This window comes from Vulpes lagopus, chromosome 9 (genome assembly GCF_018345385.1).
Source record: "Vulpes lagopus strain Blue_001 chromosome 9, ASM1834538v1, whole genome shotgun sequence".
NCBI lineage: Eukaryota > Metazoa > Chordata > Mammalia > Carnivora > Canidae > Vulpes > Vulpes lagopus.
This window is the reverse complement of record NC_054832.1, coordinates 8,873,072-8,883,689: the sequence shown is the minus strand read 5'-3', so window position 1 is coordinate 8,883,689 and position 10,618 is coordinate 8,873,072. Positions and strand designations below refer to the sequence as shown.

Sequence of the window (10,618 nt, the reverse complement as noted above, 5' to 3'; positions counted from 1 at the left end):
ATTCACAAATACTTTTTTTTTTTTTTAAGATTTTATTTATTCATGAGAGACAAAGAGAGAGAGAGGCAGGCTCCATGCAGGGACCCCAGGATCACGCCCTGGGCCAAAGGCAGACCTGTTACCGCTGAGCCCCCCGGGCTGCCCTCATTCACACATTCTTATCACAGGCTTTTGCTGTGACTGTTTTATTGTTGGTTAATCTCTTACTGTGCCTAATTTGGGAGCTAAACTTTGTCATGGGTGTGTGAGTACAGGGGAGAGCAGTAGAGAGGGTGTGGTGCTCTCTGCAGGTTCAGCTGTCCCCTGGGGGTCTTGGAATGGATCCCTGGGGATAAGGAGGCACCTCTATATAGGGAAGAGGAGCTGCTGGCCCCCAAGTGAGGGGTGTACCTTGACCCGTGTCAGGGGGGCCAGGTAGGGGAGTTTTTCTTGTCACATCTCCTTTTCCAGTAAATACCAACACACTTTGTCGCCTTATCTTTGTCTGAAATCGAAGTCTCGTTTTAGTTACCCGCCCCCCCACTCCCCTACTGGGTCTTCAGGAGCTGCCCGTGGGCTTGACCTACAGAACACCTGTGCTGCAACTGTCCATTGCCACCCCTGCTGCTGGAGAAGCAGCTGGCTGAGGGCTGGGGTGGGCGGCCAGGCCTGTAGCTAGTCCAGGGCTGGGGGCACAAGGAGGTGGAGATGGTGAAGAGGGCTCAGGCCCAAGGCATGGGAATGATGGTTTGATGACAGGATTTGGAGGCTGCTGAGAGGCGAGTGGAGAGGTTGGGATGGCGTTCGGCTTTGCCATGAGAGACGTAGCAAGGCCTGGTGAGGCGCAGCGTGGGAAGAAGTGTCCAGGAGCTTGTTTTGGGACATGTTGAATTTGAAATGGGCCTGGAGCTGGGGCTGAGGCTGAGGCTGGGGCTTAGGCTAGGGCTGAGGTTGGGACTAGTGCTGGGGTTGGGGTTGGGGCTGGGGCTGGGGCTGCTGCTAGAGCTGGAGCTGAGGCTCTTGAGTGTTACTTTATGTATTTTGTATCCTGAATATAGTAAAGATGAAGGGAACCGAGGTTTTAAGCACTTCACATATGTTAACTCTTGTAACATTCAGGTCACCTCTACTGGGTAGTAGTGTCCACTGTTCTGCTCTTGGGACCCTCCATCTTCCTCCTGGGTGCATGGAGCAGGCTCCTCCTCCCAGCCTGTCCTGCCCTTCCCCTGGCCTGGGATGACCTCCCTCCAGACTCTCCCCAGCCCTCCTCCCACGTAGGTGCCAAATCCTCAGAGAGTTCTTCCCTGTGGGCCTACCACCCCTGCCCCCATCTGTCACCAGCCCCTCACCTGCAGGGTGCCCTGCGGATCCGTCACTGCCTGGCACTGTATCATTTGCAAAATGAGAAAAATCAGTGGTATTAACTGTTAGCTTCTCTGGAGCACGTACTCTTCAGTGTCCCATTTATTCCCTTCTAGCAACCGCAACAAGTAGACACACAATATTATTCTCTTTTTACTTCTGTTTTCTAGAGAAGGAGACAGGGGCTCGAGAGGACAGGGTGATTTTGCCATGGTCATGCAGGGAAAGGAGAAAAGGAAGGAGCCTGGCTTTGCCAAGAGACAACACACTGCTTTACAGTCTCTCTGTGGACGACACAGTGCCCGCTGCCTTTCGGTGGGGGATCCTGACGTCCTGGGACAGAGGTGAGGGGAGAGCAAGTATGGATAGGAGTGTGTGTGTGTGAGTGTGTGAGTGTGTGTGTGTGTGTGTGTGTGGCTTCCCTCACTAAAACTCTTACATTCCATACTCCTGGCTTTGCCTGTTCCCTGCCATATTCTCATTGCCCAGAATGGAGTCCACTGTTGTGGTTCTCTGGGAAATGGAAGGAAGGAAGAGAAGGAAGAGAAGGGAAGGGAGGGGAGGGGAGAGGAGGGGAGGGGAGGATGGAAGGAAAGGAAGGGAAGGGAAGGAAGGAAGGAAGGAAGGAAGGAAGGAAGGAAGGAAGGAAGGAAAAGAAGGAAGGAAGGGAAAGAAGGGAAGAGAGGGGAGGGAAGGGAAGGAAAGGGAATGAAAGGGAAGGAAGGAAGGAAAGGGAAGGGAGGGGAGAAGAAGGAAGGGAGGGGAGGGAAGGGAGGGGAGGGAAGGGAGGAGGAGAGGGCAGTGGGGAGAGGAGGGAAAGGGAAGGGAAAGGAGGGGAAGGATGGAAGGAAAAAAAGGAAGGGAAGGAAGGAAAGGAAAGGGAAGGAAAGGAAAGGAAAAAGAAAGAAGGAAGGAAGGGAGGGAGGGAAGCTTTTCTCCCAGAAGGGCTGAGCCCATTGCCCACAGAGCCATAGAGCTTTGGCCTTCACTTGTAAAGGCGGATTTCAAAGCCACCTGACCCCCGTTCTGCTCCACAGGGCCTCAACAAGATCTCGTCCCCCACTGGCCACACGAGTGTCCTCAGAAGGGAGCAGATGCAGGTGGAGGAGCCCCTTGTGACCTGCAGAGAAAACAGGGTAGGCGCCGCTTCGCTGAGTGCCCGTGGGCGGGGGAGCAGGTGCCCGAGCAGCTCTATAAAGGCTCCCTGGCCAGAGCCTGGGGTGGGCAGTGGCTTCCACCCCTTCATCCCCAGAAGGGCCTGCAAAATGACCCTGGCCTTGTGGGTCTTCAGTCTGCTGGGCTCAGCCTGCGTGGTGTCAGCCAACATCTTCGGTGAGTTATGAGCCCAAGACTGGGGAGCAGAGGGTCTGGAGGGGGCTTCCAGGCCACAACTCCGATGATCTTGTCCCCATGCCTCAGGACATTTGTGGTCTCACTGAATGCCCACAATGTCCTGAGGATGGCTTTCAGATGAAGAGACAGAGGTTCAGAGAGGCGGACTGATTTGCCTTCAGGTCACAGACCTGTGATTCATGGAGAGTAGAAGGGAAATCAGATCTTCCTAAGTCAATTTTAGCTCACTCCACCCCATCCTTTTTGTGAATGTTGGCATCAACTTTTTTAATTTTATTTTATTTATTATTTATTTATTTATTTATTTATTTATTTATTTATTTTCTTTTTCTTTTTTTTCTTTCTTTCTTTCTTTCTTTCTTTTTTTTTTTTAATTCCCTTAGCTGTCTCAGGCCGAGGTAATCTATGTGAGGCATTTGAGAAGTAGTCCACAGGTAGCGGAAAAAAAAAAAATCCACCTGTTCAGTGAAATAGACATAAGTTCCAGCAGAGGCTCAGCCACTTGCTGGGTGACTTTGGATAAGTCTAAGCTTCGGTTTTCTTGCTGGAAAAGTAAGCCAGTGACACTCCTCTTCTGACATGGTTGAGATTTCGGATAAGCTCCTGCATGTCACATGCGCTCTCAGTGGAAAGAATGACACAGGGGAATTATTAATGAGTCTGCATCCCTGACCTGTGCCAGGGAGGTGCCCTGCTCATGGGGACGGCTTGATAGATCCAAGGACACCTTCTTCCTGGTGTTCGGACCTAACCCCCAGAGTCTCGGGAGAAGGCGGGGTCTGAAGGTTGACTTCGGAGCCCGCTCGGTGCCAGCTGTGTGACCTTGAGCAGGGTTACTTTCACCGTCTCAGGGACACAAGGGTGAAGGGCAGACATCACTTCCCAGGAGAGGCTGAGGGTTAAACGGGCCAATGTCATACTTAGAAACGCATCAATAACCACCAAACTGGAAATTAGAGCCTAATTGTTGATGGTGATGCCAGAAATACAGCCCAGGAGAGGATCTGTGCTTTGCTACTGGAATCCCATCCATACTCTTCCCTGATGAGCTGCTTCCCTTTCCCCAGAATACCAGGTGGACGCCCAGCCTCTGCGTCCCTGCGAGCTGCAGAGGGAGAGGGCCTTTCTGAAAGGAGCAGAGTATGTTCCTCAGTGCGCGGAAGACGGCAGCTACCAGTAAGGCTCCCTCAGCCCTGTGGACTCCTGGGGCCCTAAGAGACCTTAAAGCTTATCTCATTCCCACCAGCCCCTGCGCTGTGCCCCCACTCACCCCACATGCATGACATGTGGCCACTGCCACTTGGAGGGAGGGGTGCCCACCTCTGGGGTTGATTGACACAGGATAATCTGACCCAAGCACCCCAGTCCCTCGTCATCCCAGCCAGGACCAGGCACTTCCCTTCATTTCCTGCCCAAACTTTCAGCGTGATTGCTTTTTTTTTTTTTTTTTAAGATTTTATTTATTTGTTCATGAGACACACACACAGAGACACAGAGAGAGGCAGAGACACAGGCAGAGGGAGAAGCAGGCTCCATGCAGGGAGCCCGACGTGGGACTCGATCCCGGGTCTCCAGGATCACGTCCTGGGCTGAAGGCGGCACTAAACCGCTGAGCCACCTGGGCTGCCCTGTAACTGCTTTAATAAAAGGGGTGGGGGATTGAGGCTTCAGTGCCTGCCCGCCCCTTCACCTGCAGCCTTGAGAGGTCCGGGGTCGGGGGAGGCACGAGCTGCCTGGACTTCAGGCTGCCGCCGCGCCTCCAAGCCCAGCTGGGGCCAGCGATCTGGGCTATGCACCTCTGTCCCCGCCGTGAGCTCCTCTCTGGAGGGAGCTTCTGGCTGCCTTAATGTGAACTTGCGTCCCAGACTGGCCCCTAAGAGTGCAGTGATAATCTCGACTCTCCAGCAGAACGCATGGGAGTCCTTGGATGTTAACTTCCCCGTGCTGTGCCAGTCACATTGGACCAGGGGAGCCTGGTCTGTGGCTGCATTCTGGGAGCCCCCTGTGAAGCATCCCTGCCTGCCTTCATGGTCCGAGTCCTCCCCATGCACCTTGCAGCCCCCTTACACACTCCCAGGAGGGCAGCGACACCATGGGCCGGCCACTACTGGGGCCTTGGGGACATGTGGAATGGCACGGGACGTGGCAGGTGGCTCACCTGTGCTCACCTTGTTCACGTGGCTCCTCCCATGCCATCTGCAGTTCCAAGCACCCTGGTCCTCCTCAGGGAGCTTTTCTCTTCATCTGGTGCACCTGTGACCTTCTGCCCCTAGAAGGATGCTTGATCATCTTGTTGGCCTCATTGTGGCCACTGCTTGCCGCAGGCCACCCACAGATGTGCCTCTCCGTGTAACCCTGGCCTGAGGCTCTGCTCTCCAACACCCCTGACTTTACCGGATGTTTTTCCTGGCCCCGGACACTTAGCCCAGCCCTGGCACCACTTTTACCCTCCACATTGGTGACCGTGTGGCAGCCACACAACAGGGTGGCCTTGTAGACCAGATGTCTGGAGGGTGAAGGGCTGAGATGTCACAGGGATGAGCAATTCAGGTAAAGGCTGGCTTTGGCCTCTGTTGCCCACCCCTCTCCCCTCCATGTCTCCCTAATTTAAAGGAATTAAAACATGGAAGAGGGGATCCCTGAGTGGCTCAGCGGTTTAGCGCTTGACGTGGGCTCAGGGCCTGATCCTGGAGTCTCAGGATCGAGTCCTGCTTCGGGCTCCCTGCATGGAGCCTGCTTCTCCCTCTGCCTGTGTCTCTGCCTCTCCCAGTCTCTCTCTCTGTGTGTGTGTGTGTGTCTCATGAATAAATAAAAAAATCTTTAAAAAAAGTGGATGAACGGAAAAGAGGAGGGACAGCCAGCTGGGTTGCAGCTTGGGGCCCCTATAACGCAGTCCCTGTGGTGTGTCCCTCCTGTCCGCAGGACCGTCCAGTGCCAGAATGACGGGCGCACCTGCTGGTGTGTGGGTGCCGACGGCGTGGAGGTGCCCGGCAGCAGGCAGCCTGCTCGGCCCGCGGCCTGTAAGTGTGCACGGGGGCAGGGAGGGAAGGAGGGTCCCTGGGCCCCGGGCTGCCGGAGGTTGCCCTTCCAATGAGGATGACGATTGTGCACGCCAAGCCTTACTTCCTGCGGGACTGCCGTGAAGATCCAGGGGGCTGAGCACACCATTTGTTCAGCAAACAGGTGCCAAGCTGGCCTGGCTCGCCGGCCACATGCCTGGCACTGAGGAAGCCACAGGGCCGGACCCCCAGGGCTGCTGGAAGCAGAATGAGGCCCCGGACACACCGAGTGTTCGCTCACCTCAGTTGTTTGTAAAATCTGAGGCTTAGGTGAAAACGTCCCTGTTAAAATAATTATTTGAAAAAAAAAAATAAGATAAAATAATTATCATCATGAGTAGTCAAAGGAACACAGCCTCCACCCTCCTCCCCTGTAAAGCATGTCAGCGCTGAGCCTAGAACACAGGTTGGGGAAGCTGGTCATCTTTAAATGGTGATATCCAGCCTGGAACCAAAGCTCTTCTTTAAGGAGAAAAGCTCAGCTTTGGGCACCGGTTGTTTGCCCCCAGCCTGGCTAGTGGAGGGTGGTGGGGGCGGAGCAGGCTGGCTCCCAGCAGGCTCCTGCTGAATGCCCTCCGCCAGGCCGGGCCCTCACTGAGCTGTCATTGCTCGCCTATTAATAGGAATGTAGGACCAGGCTCCCAGGTTTGTTTCTTTTTTTTAGATTTTATTTATTTATTCATGAGAGATACATGCAGAGAGGCAGAGACACAGGCAGAGGGAGAAGCAGGCTCCCTGCGGGGAGCCGGACATGGGACTCAATCCCAGGACCTCGGGATCACGACCTGATTCTAAGGCAGATGCTCAACCGCTGAGCCCTCAGGCGCCCCACGTCTTGCAGGTTTTAAGGCGCATGTGAAACGCTGGGCACACAGTAGGTATTCAGCAGGGGCGGTGACTGTCATGGTCACCAATCCTCATTGCTGAGGAAGGCGGTGGAGTTTCAGCCCTGCAGAGGAGGAGGGAGGCCCAGAGCAGTGCAGGCTGCAGGGCCTCCCCAGGGATACACGGTGAGGGTGTGGGCAGGGGTGTGGGGAAGCGATGGGACGAGCTGCGCACAGCCAGCCTGCAGTGCTGTGCCGCCTCCCCCCTGCAGCGCCTGGGCTGCAGGCTGTGCGGTGTCCCGTGGGGTGTGCCCTTCCCTGACAGGTGTGCAGGATGCAGGAGAAATCTGGGGTAGAGCCGGGCGGTGGACACACTGGTCCCAAACTTGCTGCCAGCGCTGAGGAGCCCTGCAGGCTGGGCCCGAGGTCCCCTCACTGTGGGTGGGAAGGACACGTCCCTATCTCCGGCATCAGGTGGGGGTGAGGGGGAACCTGAAGCTCTGACGCTGCTCCTTGCACCCTCAGGCCTGTCATTCTGCCAGCTGCAGAGGCAGCAAATCCTGCTGAGCGGCTACCTTAACAGCACTGCCACATCCTACCTCCCCCAGTGCCAGGAGTCGGGGGGTTACGCACCCGTGCAGTGCGACCTGTGGCAGCAGCAGTGCTGGTGCGTGGATGCCGAAGGGATGGAGGTGTACGGGACGCGCCAGCTGGGCAGGCCAGCCCGCTGTAAGTCTCCAGAGCCCCGGCCCCCTGACATCCCCCATGGGCTCAGCTCCCTGCACGTCACCAAGACTTCGTCAGGTCTCCCTGATGAAAGGCACAGAGCCTGGCCCCCAGTGCAGAGAATGAGAGCATTTTAGGGAGGCTGCACCCCTCCTAACATTGCCCCATGGGGGATGGTCAGCATCTGCTGGCTGGTGGTCGGGAGCAGAAGCAGGACGTCGGGGAGCACTGGCCAGGGCCCCATGCAGGGCTTCGTCTCCATGTGGGTCTGGGTCCTGCGTTTCCTGGGAACGTCTGCGTCTGGACCACGGGAGCCCAGGCACCTACTAGGACCGAAGAATTGAACATTTTTCCTCTGAAATGTTTAGGTCCTCAGAGCTGTGAGATAAGAAACCGGCGTCTCCTCCATGGGGTGGGAGACAAGTCACCACCCCAGTGTTCTCCGGATGGGGGGTTCATGCCTGTCCAGTGCAAGTTTGTCAACACCACAGACATGATGATCTTTGACCTGGTTCATAGCTACAACAGGTAAGGGGAGCCTGCCTCTGGGGTCTGCTCAACCCCAGGCCGTGTCTTCCTATCCCTGCTGAGGCTCATGCCTCACGCTGGGGCTGGGGGCTTTGAGGTGCCCTAGGTACCCACTGGTGGGAGTTGAGAGAGGCCTCACTCTCATACATGACTGGGCATCCGAAGGACACAGTATTTTTATTTTATTTTATTTTATTTTATTTTGTTTTGTTTTATTTTGTTTTATTTTGATTTATTTATTTATTCATTCATTCATTCATTCATTCATTCATTCATTCATTCTCGAGAGACATAGAGAGGGAGGCAGAGACACAGGCAGAGGGAGAAGCAGGCTCCCTGTGGGAAGCCCGATGCGGGACTCGATCCCAGGACCCCGGGGTCACACCCTGGGCCAAAGGCAGATGCTCACCCACTGAGCCACCCAGGTGTCCCAAAAACATTATTTTTAACAAAGCAAGATGGTGAATTAAACATAAGTTAACGCCCCTCTTTCCCCCACTGCCTGCCCTGGGCCAGGGAGCCCAAGGAAATGAAAGTACAGGAGAGTGAAGACGCATGTATTGGGATGTCTACTGCATTGTTTCTCACTGTAGCAGAAAACTGAGAGCAGAGAGGCTGAGAAAGTCAAGGTGGATAAATGCGCCGCCACCGGAAATATCCATGCAGCCGTTAAACAGAACGCATTGGAACTCTACCAGTTGACGTGGAGAGGGTGCTGCAGCCCATATTATGACGCTATGATAGAAGACACAAGGCGCTTGTATGATTTGCTTCTTACAAAACAGACACACGTCCTTTCACATACATATACGGTGATAGGATTACGCTTGTGTCTGTGATCGGCATACGCGGGGTGGTGATCATGGCCATCGGCAGGATCGAGTTGCTATGGAGAAGCAGGGGTAGGAGAAGAAGGGAATTAGCAGAGAAGGAAAAATGATGGCATGATGGCAAGCGTGGGGACCACCGTATTTATGCCGTTTTGTCTACGCGTGTGTCTACGCACCTATAAATGATTTTGAAGATTGAAGTGACAAGCCTAAGAAGGGAGATGCATGATAGATCTCTGCCCAAATAATCAGATTGCTTCTGGTGATTCAAGACGGCCACTTTGTCATTGCAAAGGGCCAGCATGGACTTCAGACGTGGTTGCCTCGTCCTGAGTGCAATCAGTAAGCGCGTTAGTCTGTGAATATTGATGGGAGTTCTCTTGGAGAACCTGAGCCTCTCTGTGGCTGGCTTCCAAAACAACCCATTTCTTTCCCTCTCTGAGAGAGAGAGCGTTCCCATGGGCTGTGCCGGGAGGGGTGGCAGCCTAGCAGCCTGGACACATGAACTGTCCCATCGACAAGTCTTATTCGAGCTGCTTGTTATTTTAAAAACCGAGAGCATTTCAGGTCAACTCCGTGAAATTCCTGTTTGTGTAGGTAAAAAACAGTTGAACATCAGCAATTTCTTACGTTTAACTTAATAGCCCAGATTCTGGATTCCTGAATTCCCCCCTGGCAGGAAGAAGCTGGCCTTGAACTGCTCTTTTTGGACTGATCATACGTGGTCCAGCGCTCTGTGTCCCCCTGGGTCACGGTGGATGCTCCTTCCATCGGTGTGACCTGCCTGGCCCCATAGCACTAGCCTCCATGACCCTGATTCTAACTCGGCCACTGCTTGGCAAAGTGACCTATTCCTTTCCCTTTATCCCTATGCCTCAGTGTCCCCAACTGAAATATGGAGACAACTCCCTGCGCGCTAGGTCATGGCGAGGATGTGATGAGGCCTCGTCTATGAAACTACCTGAGACAGATGCCAATTGTTATGCATCTGTAGGGATTCCTGACGTATCCCCCAGCTGCAGCAAACATAAATTAGGGTTTTTTTTTGGGGGGGGGGGGTTGTTTTGCATTTTTCCCTCTGAGGCTTAGAGAATGGCCTACCTGTGTGCACATAAGAATTTCCAAACAGCCCGATTCACTGATTGTCACTGATGCAAACTAATGTGTGCTTATTTCAAGTTCAGCTGAGTACTTACTACATACAGGCAATTGGGTGTCTTTCTGCCTGCTTTAATGGTTACAAAAATAATTACGTTCTCCGGGATACGGATGAGGAGTCTGAAACATAGAAGCTAAGGAGCTCACCCTGGGAGCCATGGTTAGTGGGTGCTAGAGCTGTCTGGCTCCACTCACCATCCCACACACCTTTGATTCAACTCTTTCCCTGCAGCACCTAGCACAGAGCTTGGTGCACAGCAGGCCTGCAACCTATGCGTTCAAGAATTTTGCGGGTGTCAGCTTGAGGCACAGTTCAAGCTCTCTCCACGAGGGGGCAGTCGAGTTAAACGCAAAAGTTCAAGACTAAGCCTCCATTGTTTAAGAGATGCAACCAGAAAAATTTATTCCTGAAATGGGATCCTTTCCTTTATGTAAGCAAGCATGTCTCTGGGGGGGAATTCCGACTTAGAAAGGTCATGGGAAGGGTTGGGTGGTTGGTTACTGGAAGCCCAGCCGCATTCAGGGATTTCTTGATAAGCTGACCTGGGCAGTGCCAGGCCCAGCTGCTCCACAGGGCAGGGTGGCAGGAGCCCCAGAGGCCACTCTAGAGAGTCTAGATTTCCTACCCAAGGTTGCAGATAAAATACAGAATGGCCAGTTATATTTGAAGCTCAGATAAGCAAGGAGTAATTTTTTAGTATTAGTACGTCCCCAATATGGCATCAAGAATTTTGAGCTTGTGGGGAAATTGGGTATATTTTGAATTTAGGAAAGAATGGACTGGCTGGGGAAGAGCAGA

At 53.7% G+C, this 10,618-nt stretch overlaps 1 protein-coding gene across 1 annotated transcript in view; it reads left to right on the top strand.

Annotated features, from left to right (window-relative positions):
• The first annotated feature begins 2,606 nt into the window (after window positions 1–2,606).
• The window catches only part of TG (thyroglobulin), a 246,551-nt gene continuing 238,539 nt past the window's right edge, over window positions 2,607–10,618 (top strand). Inside the window, exons 1-5 of the mRNA XM_041768575.1 lie at window positions 2,607–2,673; window positions 3,762–3,870; window positions 5,617–5,714; window positions 7,103–7,306; window positions 7,672–7,831. Of these exons, the coding sequence (XP_041624509.1) occupies window positions 2,607–2,673; window positions 3,762–3,870; window positions 5,617–5,714; window positions 7,103–7,306; window positions 7,672–7,831 (638 nt within the window). The remainder of the gene's footprint in view (window positions 2,674–3,761; window positions 3,871–5,616; window positions 5,715–7,102; window positions 7,307–7,671; window positions 7,832–10,618) is intronic.